This window comes from Scatophagus argus, chromosome 16 (genome assembly GCF_020382885.2).
Source record: "Scatophagus argus isolate fScaArg1 chromosome 16, fScaArg1.pri, whole genome shotgun sequence".
Classification (NCBI taxonomy): Eukaryota; Metazoa; Chordata; class Actinopteri; family Scatophagidae; genus Scatophagus; species Scatophagus argus.
The window spans coordinates 17,395,874-17,415,863 of NC_058508.1; the positions used below are offsets into that span (position 1 = coordinate 17,395,874).

Sequence of the window (19,990 nt, forward strand, 5' to 3'; positions counted from 1 at the left end):
AGTTTATCAGCACTTCATAATGTGGTGGCTGTGAGGGCATGGTGTCGAAACAGCAGAGCACACTTGAGTGCGATATCTCTCCGAGGATGAAAAGTGTGAGAAAGGGATTTAAACCGGCGTGCAGTTTGATTGCAGCTTAGTTTAAATGATCACAGACTTTCTCACCTGAACAGGTTCCCTCCACGTTAAACTTTGTCCGCTGAAGAGCATTGCAGCTCAGCTGGGCCTCCATGTCAACTGTTCGTTAACAGTTCATTTGTTGCTCCTGCCCCAATGAGCCTCCCTCCGGTGCTCACTCGCTCAGCTCATCTTAATGCTGTTGATGAGTCTTTAATGCACAGATGGTCCACTTCAGTAAGCCTGATTGAGCCTCCACACTTTTTTATGCTACTAGTTTAGCCGGTGTTTTTAAACCCATCTCTGAATTGATTATTGATTGTACCTGCTTAAAGTCTGAAGTTTACATGAGTTAACTTGCTATTTGGTCAAATATTAATAAATGTGTTGTGATTTTAAAAATTATTTATGAATAATTTCTTTGTAAAAAAAATGCATGATATATGATTCATTTACCATTCTACAGTTTACTGTAATGCACTAGTATTCATAGTGAACCATTTCCCCATATGTTAACCCTTATGAATACATTATAATGCATATATAATGCATTAAGTAATTGTAATTCAGAGAAAGTGCTATCGCTTGGCAATAGCTCTTTTCTGATGGTCATGTGTTCTGGTGTGTTTGCTTGCACATCTGTGCACAAACACATGAATTAACCCTTGGCATGTTTCTCTTCTAGCCAACGCCGGGGCCTGTTTCCCTAAGCAAGGTAACTCACCGGGCAAATGGCTCCCTGCTCAATTGTCAAATTCATTCGTTTTTCCAGTCACATAGTTTTTGTGTAACCATACTGTCTCCTCCCGGCTGTCTCCCTCCCTATCCTGTGTGCCTTCCACCTCGGGCTGTGTTGTCTGTCAGTTAGAGCTCTGATAAAAGGCCAAGGGCTGTCAGAGTGATGCGCCTCCTTATAAAGGGACAGCAGAATTGGTAACCTTCAGACAAGGGACAGTGAGAATATGCAGAGAAAGTGGCAGAAGGTGTCAAGGGATGGACGGCAAGCTCTGATCGATGGACAGAAGTTGGTGAGAAAGAGAGAGAGCAAGGACAGTTTTGAAGGAAGTGTTTTTTCATGTTCCCGTCTGACTTTCAATCACCTCAGTGTTCAGGATTTTGTTTTTCTCCACTTCCTCAGAAAACAATAAAAGCTACTTAAGATGACAAACAGCCATATCACAATGGAATATCCAGCAAAACAAATTCAGTTTGAGCCCCTTCCTTTGATCTGTTGCAGAACCATTTTACTTTTCTCATTTTTCTTCCCTTCAGAACTTGAAATCAATAATTCTGCAGGGAACCGCTCTGTCCTGGTGGCAAATAGTCTAACATCCCATCGCATTTTCTTTCTCTCTCTCCCTCTCTCACTCTCTCTCTCTTCCTTCCTTGTTCTGCCTTATTCTTCCACCCTCCTACTCTCTGCTCCATTTGTTTCCACCTGTGTGTGCGCCTGCTTTGTGTGTATGTATGTCTCCACCTTGAAATCTCTCTGCATGCTTGTGTGGGTGGTGATTCACCTCTTTCTTGCACACTTTCCACCCCTTCCTTCTTCCGTCCCTTCTTTCCTTCCTTTTCTTCATTCTCCCCTCCCCTCTTCGGTCCTTGTCCCTCAGATCCCGAGCGCGGTGGCAGTCACATGATCTCCACAGATGACCTGGAGTATCCACGGGAGTACCGGACGCTGGGGAACAGCGGTCGACGCTTCTCCAATGTGGGCCTGGTACACACATCGGAGCACCGCCACACCGTCAGCGCTGCCCAGAGCCTGGAGGCCCTGACCAACCTGCACAAGGCTGACATGGAACGCAAGAGGGATGCTTTCATGGATCACCTGAAGAGCAAATACCAGCAGCAGCAGCAGCTGCAGCATCCGCATCACAGTCCCCACCACAACCCGCCATCGCCCTCACCCTCCCACGCCAGCATGAGGGGTACATCAGAGCGGTCTGCGCGAGAACAGGTAAACAACCCACCTCCTCGTGAACATCGCTTTCCCTTGAAAAGAATATTGTCTAACAATATAGCAACCCAATGTCAAATTCGTGTTAATTTATTTATTAATATGTTCTTGTTCATTCTCTTATCGCTTTACTGTCATTTGGAGACACGTTTGACACCTCATTTGGTGCTCAGTACGTGTTTCTTTTAGCAGTCTTAAAGCACATTAAAATCAGTGTGATTACAGAAAGACCCACCACATACACACTTAAAAGTCTGGATGGCTTCAAGTGCATTTTGCAGACCAAAGTACTGGGACACATGATCATTATACCAACAAGAAATAAATAAATAAATACAGACAGCTTTGCAACTATAACAGCTTCCACTCTTCTAGGAAGGCTTTCCACAACATGTTGGAGTGTTTCTGTGGGAATTTGTGCCCATTCCTGCAGTAGAGCATTTGTGAGGTCACACACTGATGTTGGACCAAATGGCCTGGCTCACAATCTCCAGTTCATCCCAAAGGTGTTGGATGGGGTTGAGGTCAGGGCTCTGTGTGGACCAGTCAGGTTCTTCCACACCAAACTCATCCAACCATGTCTTTATGGAGCTTTGTTTTGTGGACTGGGAATAGAAAAGGACCTTCTGCATAGCATTGTCCAAAATGTCTGGAAGGTGCTGAGCCAAACCCCTGAAAACCAGATCCATAAAGAGATGTGTCTGGATATTTTTGTCTAGATAGTCCACACACACTGAATGTATAGCTCTCTGAACACTGGAGGATAATGTTTCTGCTTTGCTCCAAATGAAGCTTGTCCTTTGACCAGTTTTACAGCCACAACAGTTTTCCCTCTTTATCTCGGTAACACACACAGCACACACAACACACACTCTCTTTGTGTGAGTACCACTGCTGTGTGTGTGTGTTTTAAAAAAAGAGTAAATTCAGTGTAATGATGTGACAGAGACACAAATCAGGGGAGAGGGGAGTAAACAAAGGGGGCAGAGAGAGAATGAGGGTGAGTGGATGAACGACAAGTGGAGTCCACGGTTGCCGTGGCAACCTCTCCCATAAATGGCAAGTAGGGTATCACATTGCAAAGGTCAGGATTTGTAGAGAAGAGGAATTCTACAATAATGAAGACAGAGAAGAGAGAGGAACGAGTGGAGGGCAGAAAAAAATAGAAGCTGCTGGCAGGAGTGTGGACAGGGCATTTTCAGTGCACAGAGGAGGACGCGGCAGAGCCCAGGCTTCCTTATCATCTCGTGGCTGTGCAGAGCATGGACAGTGAGGAAGGAGGGAGGGGGGAGAAGGAGGAGCTGTAGAGGAGTGCAGCAGCCAGTCAAGCAGCCCCACTGTTCAATTAGCCAGCACCAGCAGGAACCAGCCACCCATCTGCGAAGGAGTTAATCGGCTGGTGTTGTAATGAATTAAATAAAGAGTTTCCGCTGCATGTGCTACTGGAGAGCGAGAAACAGAGAGAGAGAGAGTGGAAGAGAGAGGGAGATTGAGGGAGGGAGGGAGGGAGGGTTAGAGAAGCAGAAGGAGGGAGAGACGGGCAAAAACACGATGAGGATTCGCTGCACCTGACAGACAGCCTGGGATGACTGGAGTGGTGGACAGGCACAGGTGCACTGCAGGTGAGACGGGACTGGAAGCTTGAAACTGGAAACAGGGGGCTGTTGTAGAGAGGTGTGTGTGTGTGTGTGTGTGTGTGCGTGGAAGTGTGGGGTAAGGATGAGCCAGCTGGGATTATATTCCACGCCTGTTGTGTTTGTTGTGGTTGTTGTGGTGACGGTGTGCATATGCTCAGCAGGCAGAAGACCAGACTAGACGAAGGCTGGCTGGACGATACTGTAAACTGCACACAGAGCCTTTTTGTTTGGGTGAGCATTAATTTGCTGTGTGGAACGGGCGCAGGTGTTTTTTAAAACAGAGAGAAAGGGAGAGAGGCTGCGATAACGTCAAGACACCAAAACTAGACTGGAGGGGGATGGGGGGCGGGGGTAAAAATGAGTGAGATGGGGGGGTTGTAGAGACGATGACGACATGAGAGAGAGTCGTGGGTGGAGGAGGGGTGGTGTGAGTGCAGACTGCTTTACATGCAGGTCAGGTAATGCAGGGCTCCGCTCTGCGAGGCTACGTCCTTCTGTTGGAACTCTGTGGTTCAACTCCAGCGAGCGCACATACACGCCTGTGTGTAAATCTATACGTGAGGGTCTTTACTTAGCAGTCAGGAATGCACTTAGTCCCTCAGCCCCAAGTTTAATCTGACTTCTTCAACATACATCTGTAACACTGTCTCCTTGGGGCTCTCAGCATATTTAATTCAACAGGAGGTTAAAAATGAAGTACATTTGAGCCAAGTATTAGAGCCTCAGTCAAGAGTTTTGGGGTCGTTTGGGATTATGCTGAATGATTTAGTGTGATAACGACTGACAGTATTAAAAGAGTTCTTGAATATAATATCTGCACAGAAGAAGTACATTAGTTGCAATAATGATTGTCAGGAAGAAGATTTGTCCTGGAGTGATAACATACGTTGAGACAGTCCCCCGCAGTTTTTCTCTCACCCTGTCCCAGTGCAGTGTTTGCATCTCAAAGTCCAGGTTCAGTGTATCTGGGGCTGTCAGCGGAGCAACGGTTAAAGCAACACAAGGCGGCGTAGAATGAATGTGTTTACTCTACCTGGGAACTGTGAGTAAGCCTCATTAAAGCAACAAACAGAGAAACACTGGCAAGAGACAGACACACAAGACCACAAATCACTTCTGCACCATTAAAGCCGGCCCTCAGAGTCATTTAGCTTTGTGCGAAACTAAAATCATTAACGTTGTCTGAACAAGTGAACAGCGATTATTTATAACGCGTCAATGGTGCCCCTGAGCCGCTGTCAGTTCAACACATAGTCAAGGACGAAGCTTTACTGGCAGGCAGAATGAATGACTGACACATGATCAGGTAGTGAAGGCCAATACCAGTCCAGCCTGAAAAAGCCGTGTATTATCTTATCCCTGAATGTGACCCAGTTTACCCATGACTTCTCACCCCTGAGTGCGGCTGAAAACTGGCTTTCTGAGAGAGGACATACCGAGTTTTAGAGATTCTGATCTCACTCACCTATGAAGTAAGACAAACAGCCTTGTTTTGAGCTATGTTATAATGCATTTTCGAGGTAATCTGGGCTTTTTAGGTGTTTTTTAATTATGAAATTAACCAATCATAGAGTTTAATCTTACAGAGTTTAGCTGTGCATGATTTTCACTGGAAAGCGACATTATATAGCATTAAAAATCCAGCTTAGCAGGAGAGAAAAATTCTCCTCTGTGCCACATCAAAGAGTTGTCTTTAATAATAACTGCTTTGACATACGTTGATAGAATTGTATATGCTTAAGGGGGAAAGGGAAGTGTGGGTTGAGATTATGCTCCATATCATTTTGAGTGTCCCACTTGTCTCAGTGCCAGTGAGGTGAGGCGCTCCCAGATATATGCACTGTATTTTTTAACATTTAAAATGATGTAGAGCACAAGTTCCCTTTGCATCAGCCACACATTATTTGCTGGACAGAATAAGACACAGTAACATGCTTTGGAATAACTACCGTCTGATTTTACATAGGTGTTAATTCAACCCATTAGAGCTGTAATGGCCTGCATTTTGTTTCTGTTATTGTGACCAGCTCCTACTTTCATTATACAACATGCTATGTTATGCTATGTCACCTCTCCATACTGTTAATTTCTTCTAATACTACTAGTATTACTTCTAGGTTTACAGTATGTGGTGCATTCATGCTGCAAAAGTGATAAATAATGTATACTCTAACAGTGGAAAAGAAAACTAATTGCAGATGGTGGTAAAACAGCTTCAGGAAGTGTCATTCTATAATGTCGCAGTGTAATTAACAACAACAGCACAACTGTTGTGTCATTAATGACATTATCAGTGTCATTGCAGTCTGCATGTGTTTTCTATCATCTCAAATGTGCACAAAACTGCAACTGATTTCTTGCGTACTAACTCCCAAAAATTAGTGTGTAGCACAGTTGAATTCGGTACAAAGACACGGTATTTAATGTTCAAACTGAACTGAGCTTTGTTGTTTTTTTTTATAAATAAAGACTCGTTCTGGCAAAGTGGAAAAGTGTGCTGTGGAAAGTGATAAGTGCACATTTCAGATTGTTTTTGGAAATGTCCCGTAGTCTGGGCTTAAGAGGAAAAAGGCCATTCAGACTCTTACCACTAAGCTCATGGGTAACTTGCATATCTATGAAGACACCATTAATGCTGAGAGGAGCGTACAAGTTTTGGAGCAATGTGGGCTGCCATCGAGACAGCGTCTTTGTCAGGGACATCCCCTACTAGGCCAGATTTATCTGTGTTACATACTATACTGTATACTATACTGGGCCAGCTGCAGTCCAGACCTGCCCCACTGAAAATGCGTGGTACATCAAGAAGTGCAAAATATGACAACAAAAGCCATGAACTGCTGAGCAACAGAAGTTGTATATCAAACAAAAAATGAGAAAAATTTAAACAGTTAGTGTTGTCCCAGTTTCCAAACACATCGTTAAAAGAGTAGAAAAGAGTAGCGTTAAAAGAAAATTAGATGTTGCACAATGGGAAACATGCCCCTGTCCCAACCTTTTTGGAGCCAGTGTTGTACATGCAGAGTACTATGTGTACTATGGAAGTGGGACACAGCTCCAGCCTGTGTAAAATCTGTAAATGGTTACACCAAGTGAGACCCTATGACCCTTAACTGTGGCTCAGGTTCTTCTTGGCCAGCCATCACAATGGATTAGTATGATTATAACCCCAAATGTTGTATCACAACCGAGTGAGAAGTCGTGCATAACTAAATGAGGGAGAGTGTCAAAAATTGGCATTAAGGCCGAAAGGGAACGTTAAGTGAAAGAGTGGATTAAAATATGGTAATAATCACTTATAAATGCTTCCTCTGATGTCCGTGTTTACTGAAGTAATCTAAGCTTTTGTTGCGACAGTTGGAAGGCTTATAATGAAAAACCGCCAACTATCATAAATCAAACCTGGCCTGTCACTTTTTTTCCATCCCTGCGCCAGGAGTGTAATGCGGCTGCTGCAGAATGGAGGCTGAATGGACTCAAAATTGCCTGCAGATAAGAATAAGAACTAGAATAAGAATTTGGATTAGAGTTAAATTTCATGAACTCTGCGCAATCTTTTTTTTAATTTTCCATGTAATTTTGAGGTATTTCAGGGCCATCGGTGTCTTGGACTGGGAGGGTCATTATGTTTTAATGGAAAGCACGCTTCCTGAGGCCTTGACCAACATGCAAGTACCTTTTTTTTCACACATGACAGAACGAACAGGAAGGGCAAATGTGCAGATTAGAGATACAGCAGGGGCTGGTTGGTGAAAACAAGCAGGTGAGGCTCACGTGGAAACATCACGGCAGGTGGATGCAGAACGAAACAGACAGCAGAGAGCGAGGAGGAGACAGAGCGGTTGCCTGCCTGCCTGTGGTGGAGAAGTCTGGGAAAGAGGCCAATGTCGCAACAACAGAGTGGGCTGCTGTTTGATTTGATTTCACTCTTTTCATTTCCTCCTATTCGCCGGTTGCAGCCAACAGCACAATCTTGTTTCAGGTGCGCTGTAACCTGACGCCTGCAAAACACAGTCAGCCCTTCCATTAACACCAATCAGACTTAAAGATTGTGGTTTAGGTAGTCGAATTAGATGAAGCTGTCAGCAATATTAATGAGTTTCATATATCACCTGTCAGAAAAGAATGGTTTAGGAAATTACAGCTGATAATGAATTTTTTTTTGGAGACAATACATCGTATTTTTATTTAACGCACCCGTCTTCATGTTCTCCACAGTCCGGCTTGTTCTGTGCACCATTTTTTTAACAGTGGTTTCTTTTTGTCAGTGAGCTTTTAACTATCTAACTTTTCTTAATCTGTCTCTCTCCCTTCCCTCTTTTGTCCTTCATGTGCTCCACAGCAACAGCCCAACTATTGGAGCTTTAAGGTCAGTGCTGTGTGTCCCTGTGCGTTTGTTTTTCTTCTGTCTATTGTGTTTGTGTGTGTGTGTGTCTTCTGTGCTGGGGGAATCACACCAGACTCCTCTGGCATCAGCCTGTCTTCCTGGTCCTCGGGCTCATCCAGCACCCAGCTCACTCGGCATCTCTTGGCTTGTGTGTGTGTGTGTGTGTGTGTGTGTGTGTGTGTGTGTGTGATGGTTGTGGTGGCAGAGGTGTCAGGGGTGGCGACAGCTTAAACTTCCCCAGCTCCATTTAATCTGCTGAAGACGATTCTCTCGGGATTTATGATACCTCACTCAGCTAGCATTAATGGCTAGAAGCCATGTGACCTTGCTGAAGTATTACTCAGACTGACTGAGACATTAAGAAGACGTTTCAGACGTGCTGCTGAGGCATTACTGAAATAATGCTTTGACATTAGCACAGAGACCTGAGTCATAGTTGGACCTCTGAATGTGTTTTATCCACAGGTTGCAGACAGGAAATATGGGTTACTGGAGAAGTCTGAAATTGAGGCACATTGAAAGCATATTATCACTTATGCTGCATTTGAAGAGTTCAGGTTATTTGTTAGCTGTGTTGTAATATGTATCACTTTATTGTGGCATTACACATCAGAGAGGAGAGCAGGTATGTATGCCGTGCAAACAGAAATAAAGAAGAACTTATTGATTTGTTTGTGTGTGTGTTGAGCCCAGCAGGGCTTATCTGCAGTGTAGCCTTCCCCAAATCCCTGCTCACAATATCATTTGGACAGGGCAAGGAAATGTCACTGAATATCAGTCGCCATATGCCCTGACTCATGGGGAAGGCTAAGCAATTTATTCTCCACTCCCACAAGTACCTTAACCTCAAACAAAACAATTGTGAATTTCCCCACTGCAGGACTAATAAAGGATTTTCTCATCCATCTTATCTTAAAAAGAGCGATATGAAATGGAATTTAAATCTGTTACACAACAATTTTAGCTCTGCAGGACTTTCAGCCTTTCAAGACATTGTTGGTATGTTAGTATAAAAGATAAGCTTTAAACGTCAAATGCACTCTGATGTTTATTTGTTAAAGAATTTTTTTTCCAGCAATACTGAAAATGATCAAATTTTGACCTTAAAAATAGCAGAGCTGGTGCAGTGATTAGCACTGTCGCTGTGCCTGCGTGGGTTTCCTCTGGGTACTCTGGCTTCCTCGAGCCACAATCCCAAAAACATGCACGTTAGGTTAATTGGCTACTCTACATTGCCCCTAGGTGTGCGTGTGTGAGTGCGTGGTTGTTTGTCTTTGTGTGTCAACCCTGTGATTGACTGTCGACCAGTCCGGGGTGTACCCCCCCCCCCCCCAGCCAGCTGGGATCCTGACGGATGAGCAGTATAGTAGAGCTGCAGCAAGACTGAAAAAGAAGTGTCAAAAAAAGTGAAATGCTCAATATAAACTGTGTTACAGCCAAGTGGATTCCTTCAGATATTTTGTCTGAACTTTTTGTTCAGAGCTCAAAGCTATTCAAGTTACAGTACAGAGAAATGAAAAGGTTAACTTAAACAATTGATATTCAATCAAAATAAATCACCATCTCATTGTTACATCTCTAATAAGTGTGAGTCAGTGTTGAGTGTTGATTAATCACTGCAGAGAGAAACTTTGAATTTATATACTGGTCCCATAAGGTGCTGCTGCAGTAATAAAATGTAGACTGAAACAAGCAAAAATGGTCCATTGGTAAAAAGATCTGAAGCTATTTGCTTTCAGCACGTATACTGTTGTTGACACCTTTTATGTTGACACCTCATCTTGCTCAATTTTCTTCATTTCACACTAAAGCTTCTGAAAGCCCCGTCCTACTCCCTCATCCCACCAGCTCTAATCTAAGCTTGACTCTCTGGATTTGCCTGCCTGCTGAAAATAAACACTAAATGAAACTACTATCAGGATTGTACTACGCTTTTTTTTTTTTTTTTCAACTTGTGTAAAAATTATGTATATCGCTAGCATACAGACACTTTTTTGTATCTTATTGATGACAGTTGCAGGTATTGGACTGGAGAAATGTGAGTTGGCGTATATCTAAAGAGACAGTCTGCGACACACAGTTTCTCGCCATGTCTTCAGGCTACTGTTTCTCTGTGTTCTATGGGAACAGAGAATCTCAACTAGCAATCTCAGCCATCATCTCTGGAAGAGAAACCCCATTGTGTTCCTTCTCCTCTCGAACAAACCAATTGCATCGACACACAATTCACAGCAATTTTTGCAGAGCAATTTGTTCCATGCATTGATGACTCCTGGTATTCTAAATAGACAGGACCCGAGAGGCATTGGGAGGTTGTGGATTGTGTGTCCAAGCAGGAGATTGGCGGACAAGAGTGAAATAATGATGGTGGTGGAGGAGACAAAGACAAGCGAGAGACAGACTAGTGTTAAGGGGCTGTTTTCTCTCTACTTTTTCTAAAAGTGAGATCTGTGAAGAAGAGGTTATGGATAGAAGGAGAAAATGCAGACTCAAGATCCTCAAATGCAGACAGCAACAGCACAGTCGTGGCACCTGCATGCGGCTTTGGCCTCTTCCACTGGAGTCTGAGGTGGAGGCAGACGCATTGACATAAAGCAGCTCAGCAAGAATCAGAAGTGAGCTTTGGGAGTGGTGGGAGAGGACAGCTGAGTGACAGGGGATAAATAGTAAGGAGAGGAAGACAGACGACTGGAGTCAAAGACAGACACAAGCTGCTGAGGAGGAGAAAGATATCATTAGAAGGAGAAAACGGAAAGAAAAGCTTGAGAAAAAAATGATAGAAGAGATGATGTTGAGGTGTGGGGGTTGTGATATTAACTATTTAACACCTGTCTCTCAAGTAATGCCCAGGAGCCAAACACTTCATTGTCATTTCACACACATCAAGCTGTCTTTGACATTTCTGGCTGATGTATATTCTCTCTGTGTTCAAGCCCAGCAGAATGTCATATCGCTTAACATGGAAATTATCACAATCAGGGAAAACTTCGGAAATTGTGTGGTCAGCACATGTTATTTCTTAAGCATTTAACTCTCATATTTAATACCAATTGTCAAAAACACAACCTAGACGGTTACAGACTTGCTATTATGTTTGTGGCATATGGGGTGTCGTTCAGCCATGTTTGCTGCTTTACTTGTTGTATGTGCAAGAATGTCACGTGAAAATGCTGATATTTCACAGCTTAAATTTGCCTTAACGTCAGCTGAGCAGACATTACATTTCTGCTCATATTGTATGATGTGTTCACTGCTCTTAATCTGCCTTTCTGTGTGGGCACAACCTGCAGTTTTTATGCTCACACTGTATGAGTTCCATTGACTGGTCTCAACAGTCAATTGAGGCCACCCCCCACTCCCCCAAATCCCTGGGTCAGTTTTGCCCAGTGGCAGTTGCAACTAGTCAATTCTGTCTGTTTGCTCTGCATCAGAGTCCCCAATTTATATTGCAGCAGTCTTAAATAATAATACTGAATAATATCAATAATGTTAAAACAAGCTCAGTGCAGTTTACAACAGATCTTTTGACAATAGCCATGAGGGAAATTGGACAATGGAGCTGCTCAAACTGCGAGACCACTCGACCTGAATTTCTGACATGCAATCCGCCAGAGAGCCAGATCAGTGAAGGTTCAGGAAGTTGGCCAGAGCTCGTGACTTTAAGTCATTCTTAAAACTTCTTTTCTGAATAGGTCACAAATACATTTAAATGGCCGAGAGACATTATGTTTAAAACTGCTTCTGTGAGTGCAACTGCAAATCAGTTTTTAAGTTAACACGTATAGTGAAGAGAAGCTCAGAAGTTCTCTGTTTATACAAGGTGAAGAGGTTAGCCAACTAAGCAACACAGCATTGACGTGTCAGATGGAATTTGATAAGATGTTCTCTCTCAGACACGAAAAGCCATACACCAAGGCTACTGTCACTTGACCTTAAAACAGAACATCTCAGCATGTGTGTGTGAATGTGTTCATATTTGTGTGTGTGCAAGCAAAACAAGAAACAACAAGGTGGGAGGTTGCACTGAGTTTAATGCAGTTTGTAGCCTAAGGTCTGTTGTCAGGCTGCCGTGTCCCGCTTTCCACTCCATTCGCTTCTGTTTCGTGTAAGATCACTCTGTTCCCATTCCTATTCTTCTCTTCCACCGCACCCTTCTAACAGTGTAGTGTTCTCGACAGTAATTGAGTGCTGTTGAAAAAGTCTAGATCACTGTGAAAGAAAAGGTGGAGATGGGAGGGTGGGTGTGAGAGGGGGTGTAGAGGGAAAATAAGAAGAAGGAGAACCAGTTTTCCTCAAAGGAGGCTGTGAACGCCATCATGTGCAACACTGGCATGTCTAGAAGGACCAGATGTATGACCAGATGGTGTGTTCACATATAACATTTACAATGTAAAATTACTGCAGAGATACATTTTCAGTTTTCTTAGCACATAAACCACCAATATGGAAGTCAGTGTTTGGAGCCTGTTGTAACAAAGCAAGCTGACTCAGAGTATATGTAACGACAGCTGCGGTAAGCTTACACTCTTACATACATTTGGGTTTAATTGTAACTTGTTCAGCAGCTTGTAGAAAGACTAGAACATTACTTACTTTCCCCGCACAGATTTTATCAGCTAGTTCAGAAATTCTGACATGAGTGTGCAGACGCTGTGAGAAGCGAGCTTAGTCTTGGAGCATCATATTCTCAGTTCCCTTTTCCTTTTCATAGAAAGCTCCAGCAAGGTTGTTTCACCTTGAAATAAAATTTTCACATGCACAAGTAGCTGTGCAGGAAAAAATGAACAGATACTCCTGGTGTATTTTAGACTTGGCGGTCTTTTCAGACTTTTCTATTCATAATGAAAGCTGATACTTTATAACTGAAGTTGTTATTTCTGGGTGTTATTTCTCTGAAGTTTTATCACCCATCTTTTTTTAATGGCACTGAGAAGGTGATTCATAATGTGCTGAAAAAGGGATTGGTTGATATTCACTGGCAGTGCTTTTAGGTAATGTTCCTAAGCGCGTGTAGTAATAATTAAGTGGTGAGCCTCGTCCCCTTCTTGCTTGTGTACAACTGAGCCTTTTGCCCCTTTACATTCAGTCGTGATGCTATCACCTGTTTACCACAGCTTTCCCAGTCCCTTGTTGGTTGTGTTGCTGGGGCCAAATTCAGAATAAGCATATACTTAGACAAGTCAGTGAACCTAAAACACTAAATGTATTGTTTTTGTGCTGTTTTCAATTGAGTGCATGTCAAGAAGTGTTAGCAAATTATCACATTTTCTTTTATTTGTGAGTTACACTCCAATGACCGTTGTTGGGAAACAGGTTTATATGAAAATACTGCCTTCATAACTTTGGCTTTTTCAAAATTGGTGAAACCTAAAGAGAATAGAACAAAGGCACCACACTGAGATGGGGTGAAAATCTATGGAACTCTAGCCTTACTTTGTATACTATCTGACCCCCTTACGCCTTTCATGTCCCACTGTAGCTGGCCAGAATATGACACACTGCAGTATGTGCCGCTCCTGTGGTGCCGTTCCCTGTTTTTGTTCAGTGTGGTCACAGTTTAGATAAATGACCCTATTAGAAAACACGGTGGGGGTCATCTGTCAGCATCACCGTCTCTCTGCGTGCTCAGACACTGTCTGCCACCACTATCACTGGACACCACCACTATCATTCTATGTGTATGTGTGTGTGAGTGTGTGTGACTGAATTATACATTACAGTGCCAGAAGGAGAGTACGTTATGAAAAGGTTTGTACTGTTTCTCAGTCCTGATGTCAGTTTCTAACATGCTTAGTGCATGTTATTGCAGGTAGTTTAAAGATCAGGTCACAAATAATAGCAGAAATTACATGATGATCCATTTATCCATGCTAGTGACTCCATGAGGCTCTGCACAGACACAGTGGTGCTCTGAGCTAATTGTTAACATCACTATGCTAACCAGCTCATAATCACAGAATGCTACCTGTTAAAAGGATGGTTCACACCAAAATCAATATGTATTTAACCTCTTACTTGTAGTGCTATTTCTCAGTCCACATTGTTGGATATTAGCTGTAGTGATGTCTGCCTTATATAATAATAATAATATATATATATAAAAGGAACTATAGGGCACTTGGCTTGTGGTGCTACAAAAAATAAATAAATAAATAAATTCATAACTCAAGATCAGTATTTATTTGTGTGTGTTGATTTTCTCTGATTCACATCTTTGTGAACTGAATAACTTGGACATCTGATTTTTTTTTTTATTCTACATTTTATTGCTTCAACAATAAATGAATTCTAAAAAGTGGTTCAGTGATTGGAGCCCTGGGTTACTGTACAGTATCACTTGTTCTCTTATTGCCCAATTAACAAAATCCTAAATGGGCGTATGAGTGTAGTTCTGCTGAGAGTCACTGAGCACAGAGAAGGCCATCTGTGTGTCCTCTGTCAGACTCTCGCATTAATTAAATAATACATTAACAAAAGCCACAGTAGATCCATGTTGCAGTTTGACTCAGGCAGTGAAGGGAGAGAACAAAATACTTGGAAAGGGAGGGGGAAACTTGTGTTCATGGTGCAAGGAGGAGAAGACAGGCAAAGCTACTGTACTGTGGCTAAGGATGTGTCTGCCTTCGCCATCCAAACAATCGGCAGACAGCATTCTGGGAGCTCATTACAGCAGCCTCTGAGTTGGAGGAGATGAGGGAGCCAGTTCAGTGAGCTCAGTGTTTCAACGAGAGACGTCTGGGCATAGGCCAGCAGGCTAAAGCCACAGTGACATCTCCAGGATTTGCATGAGCTTCTCCTCCCATCCCACAAGCGCTCATTTAAAGTTTGTAGAAGCACAGGGACAAGAGGTTGGCTGAGGCCATGTGGGAGGTGTGCACAGTCGAGCAAACTTGACACGGCTCACGCTGAGCAGGTGCATGATTTCCGGTGAATTTTTCTCCTGATCCACCCCAGGTAATTCGTGGTGGCTGATACCGCAGAGTGCTGTGCCATTTGAGCACAACTATATTGTGCTTTTCTGCTGTAGCATTGAGCTTATGTCAGATACTGTGATGCAAGTAATTCTTCATGAATGGCTGGTAGCTGAAGCATTGTTAAGGTCTTGTTAATCTTGTTATGTGCTTCATTGTGTGATGTCTCACTGTGTGCTTACTGTCTCTTTTCCAGTTGGTCTTACTTCGTCAGCCCTGTCCAATCCATTCTCCTCACCTGAATTTCACCTCTTAATAAATGATTGTGTGTCTTTGTGTATCCCGTCCTCCCGCAGAGCCGCAGTCCACGGCATTCCCAGTCTACACAGTCTGGGCTTGCCGACCAGGCCGCCAAGCTCTCCTTTGCCTCCGCTGAATCCTTGGAAACCATGTCAGAAGCCGACATCCCCCTTGGGTTCAACCGGATGAACCGATTTCGCCAGAGCCTGCCGCTATCCCGCTCTGCCAGCCAGAATAAGCTACGATCACCAGGTTAAGATCCGAAGCACTGCTGTCAAGTTCTGTCACAACAGGCCGGTCGAACTTGAGGCAGATTTGCAGCTGTCTGTTTACCTCATGTAGCTGGTGATGTGAACCAATGTGCTTACAGAGAATGGGAGGAGGTGTTATAGCCAGTTTAGTGTAACTGCTGTACTACAGAGCAGAGTAGTGATCTGAGCGAGAATGTATGACAAGTTGGTGTTTTTCAGTGCACACACAACAGGAACACAATATATTCATTCATACTGTCTAAACAAACCTTTCGTGACATCTGCACAGGTAGACTAAGAACTTGAAATATAGTATATTATATCTAATATGGGATTATTAAAGTGTTTAGGTAGCTGTTTTGGTTACTTCATTTGACTGTAATATTGCATGCATATGTTAACCATGTGGGACTGAGGGTTTATTCTTCTGCAACTGCAGGACATGTTTTCTTCAGAAGGGCTCTGGGAGTGTAGAGAGGTTTAGTTTGATGCTGGCCCAGACTCAGAAAGACCAAGATGTGGTGTTAGTTCAGGTACAGTGATGTAAAATGTAGCCGTAAAGACAAAATTGGAGTTACTGAAGTTACTGATGAGTTCAGGCACAGTTAGATTCTCCAGTCCCTCCTCTCTGCATGTCTTTTTACTAACCAATCTCTTTGTTTTCTTCTCTCCCCTACTCATCTGCAATATCTCACTTACTTGTTTTGTTTGACTTTTAATCACTGGTCTTTCTTTGCTTTGTTTGTTCTTTTTTGTTTGTCCCACGGTGTATGAAGATGAATATTCAGGTTAGTCAGGCTCATCTTTACTCAAAAAATCGAGGGTTGCAGCATCTGACAAAGTTTTTCATGAAGTGGGGCTATTTTGGGGTAATTTGATATCCATTATTGCAATTGATTGTTGACAAGAAGTACATCTTTTCTTTAAAAAGTTGTAGCAAAAATCCAGCCTTTGCCAGGCTGCTTTCTTTCCATATCAGTGAATTCTCACCCAGCGACCACAGCCCACGTCTCACATTGACTTTTTGTGCTGATATCCGATGATAACAATCATTATCTGCATCTTGTATACCAAAAAGCAAACATTATACCTTTCAAAATGTCAAAAAGCCACAAGATTTGACAGAACTGCTTTGCTATTTATTATTTCTATCCACTAAAGCTATGGACCTCCCTCGCCTCTCTCTTTTAGGCGTGCTCTTCCTGCAGTATGGAGATGAGACACGTCGGGTGCACATCACTCACGAGCTGAGCAGCCTGGATACGCTCCACGCTCTCATTGTGCACATGTTCCCTCAGAAGTTGACAGCAGGTATGCTGAAGTCACCCAACACAGCCATTTTGATCAAGGATGAGGCACGCAATGTCTTCTATGAGCTGGAGGACGTCCGGGACATCCAGGACCGCAGCATCATCAAGATTTACCGTAAAGAACCCATCTACGCCTCCTACCCTGCTGCTGCACACCTGGCTAACGGAGACCTGAGGGTAAGCAGAAGGGAGCTGGGGGAGTGGGGAGGTGAAGAGGGCAAACTGGGTTATTTTAGAGAAAGAATGCTGTCTGGTCTCCTGCTAGTCTGATGTTTGACAACTGAGATGTCAGTGAGAGCTCCTACAGCTCTGTGCCTCAACATAAAGAGGAACAGTGTGCTTCTCTGGCGGGGCAAGTGTTTTTTTTTCTTCTTCTTCTTCTTTTTTTTTTATTTCATTTTATTTTATAATTTTGACAGGCTGTTGCAGTGTATGTGGGTTAGTAATTTAACAGGTATTCCTTCTGGAAGTGTATTTTCTTATCTTCAAGTAGGCCATCTGTTGCTGTGCAGACACCAGAGAACAATGTTCCTCTGTGAAATGAGCATATTTTAACATCCAAAGCTATTTCTGCTTCAGTGAAGATCAAGGAAGCCTGAGGGAGACCTTTTTTAAATTATTTTATACAAAACCCTGTTTACCATCTGTATTATTCACACAATGCTGAGAATATAAGAGCTATTAACCATGCAAACAGGCAGTGAAAAACGCCAATTATGCCTGTGTGTGCATGTACTGTCCCGTATGTTTCATGTGTTTGTGCAGGCTTCCATGCTTGCTTGCGTCTGTGTATTGACGAAATAGAAACGAAACAGTATGTCAAGACACAACCAACACCTGTGTATACATTTTAATATACCCTTAAACTGAGTTTGATGGCAAGATTTCTTGGAGGCATGATTTTAAGAAACAGATTTATTGGGCACAACCAATAATCGTCAGTTACACATGATGAGATGCACGGTCCATCTCTTCTTTATAGCAGCTGGAGACTAAGCAAAGGCAGCATTTTTGCCATGAATTTGCTCCTGTGCATGTTGTGTGTCTCAAGCTGACTTGTGCAGGAACTTGATGCTTAAGCTGTGTTGCTTTCTGTTCAGTTTTGTTGCTTGTTTATGTCTTGTCCGTACAGATGACCGTGCATAGCTGTTTGAATATACCAAATCAATCAAAGCAAACCAGAGTTCACGTTTAATTTTACTGTCACATACACAATCCTACACAGAACAATTTATAGTGAAGTTTTAAAAATCTGCATCTAATCCATCTTAAGTACTAAGAGCATTGTGTTGTGCCTGGGGACCAACTCCAGTTCTAACCCTGTGCCGTGGTCACGGTCACAGATAGGAGAATTACCCTGACATACATGATTTTGTTGGTGTGGGAAACTGGAGCACTAGGAACTATCTACAGTATGCATAGGTATTTGCCCCTGGGCGTTAACACTCAGCCACACAATTTTTTGTGCCTTACTCCAGTATTTTCTGTGCTCATCACACTGTGCCATATGAGAAGGTTGAAAAAACTGTTTTGAGGTAGGCAACAATCAGAATCAGAATCAGAATCGTCTTTATTGCCATGTAAGTGAAGAGGTTTCACATTACTAGGAATTTGTCTTGGTGATTGGTGCATACATAGAACGTAAGAACGAGTAACATATAATAGTAGAATAAAATAGAATAAGGTAAAACAAAATAAGATAAGTAAAATAAATATGGTTCACATAGTGGTTATGTGGCAGTAACTGTTTTTTGGCAAAAAGAGGTAGTTTTGGTTTAAACATGCATGTTCAATGGTGTCACCCCTCTACTAAATAGAATGAATGGATATATTCAGCTGTGAGATCGTAATGAATCCTAGAAATGTAATGATAGTAATTTGTGGATGGGAGAAGGAAAAGGAATGCAAGATGACAGTGTTGTGTGTCTGACCTCACTAAATCTTTCCATATTGGCCAGACAATGTTCACTTTCTTTCATTCTGTCATTTGCCTGTAAGGGCGATTTGACAAACAATTTGTCTTTTGAGAAATTCCTCATACTCTTTTGGCATTTGCTGAGTGCGACAGGCCGTCTGTGTCACTCAGAGCTCAGTCAACTTCATGTCAATCTGACACACGGGAAACACAGCGCTCTCATCCGTAGGTCTCCATGGTAACCCTCATCCCTGCTTGTTCATTTGTTTGTTTCAGAGGGAGATGGTGTACTCCTCTCGTGACTCCTCCCCAACTCGCCGCCTAAACACCCTCCCATCTTCTACGGCCTCAGCGTCCTCTGGCTCTCCGTCCCGCTCACGCCTGTCTTACAGTGGTGGGCGTCCACCGTCCTTTGCTGGTTCCCATCCCCAGCTTGAACAGCCCCGACATCCCCACCATCCCTCAGCCAGCCATGGTGCCAATGCAGTACTGTCTCCCTCGCCCAGCGCCATCCTGGAGCGCCGTGATGTCAAGCCTGATGATGAGGGTCCTGCAAAAAACATGGCACTGATGAAGAATGAGGGGCTTTATGCAGATCCCTACAGCCTGATGCATGAGGGCCGCCTCAGCATTGCCTCCACCCAGTCGTTAGCAACCATCGGTGACCCCTTTAGCTTCCCTGTTTCTAGTGGCCTGTACCGACGTGGCTCTGTGCGTTCACTCAGCACCTACTCAGCTGCTGCTCTTCAGGGAGACCTGGAGGACCCCCTGTACAAGCCTGGAGGTTCGCTCTATTCTGACACATACTCCTCAGCCACGCTAGGCATGGGTTTTCGCATGCCACCCTCATCACCGCAGAAAATCCCAGACATGCAGCTGAGGGACAGGGACTCGTATTCCAGCTCACCTAGCAGAGCTTCACCCATCAGGCAGACCTTCCGCAAGGACTCAACCTCTTCTTCTGTGTTTGTGGAGAGCCCCAAGTCGAGGCCCAGCTCCAGTTCAGAGCCTCTGTGTCTCACAGCCGGCCCTGGGGAGGGAGGCAGGGCATCTGCTGGCTTTGGTTCTTCGATGTCTGGGCAAGACTCCGACAGTAGCAGGTCGGTATAAGACTGTGTGGTGAATGCCATAAAGGTTGTCCTGTTCAAGGAAGGTCTTTTTTTTTTGTTTGATAAATAGAGCCTTGCATGAACACAATTATC

The 19,990-nt window shown here is 43.5% G+C and overlaps 1 protein-coding gene across 15 annotated transcripts in view; it reads left to right on the forward strand.

The window, feature by feature from the left end:
• si:ch211-278a6.1 (SRC kinase signaling inhibitor 1) overlaps window positions 1-19,990 on the forward strand; it is a 95,795-nt gene that overhangs the window by 56,562 nt on the left and 19,243 nt on the right. For 7 of the 15 annotated variants that reach the window (XM_046416605.1, XM_046416614.1, XM_046416610.1 and 4 more), the window contains exons 2-7: window positions 1,731-2,077; window positions 8,057-8,083; window positions 15,369-15,564; window positions 16,340-16,351; window positions 16,755-17,050; window positions 19,065-19,888. In XM_046416605.1, coding sequence (XP_046272561.1) covers window positions 1,754-2,077; window positions 8,057-8,083; window positions 15,369-15,564; window positions 16,340-16,351; window positions 16,755-17,050; window positions 19,065-19,888 — 1,679 coding nt within the window. In that variant the 5' untranslated portion in view covers window positions 1,731-1,753. Of the gene's footprint in view, window positions 1-802; window positions 833-1,730; window positions 2,078-3,597; window positions 3,700-4,847; window positions 5,187-8,056; window positions 8,084-15,368; window positions 15,565-16,339; window positions 16,352-16,754; window positions 17,051-19,064; window positions 19,889-19,990 lie in introns of those variants that run through there. The other 8 variants (XM_046416606.1, XM_046416619.1, XM_046416616.1 and 5 more) reach the window with 8 other exon arrangements.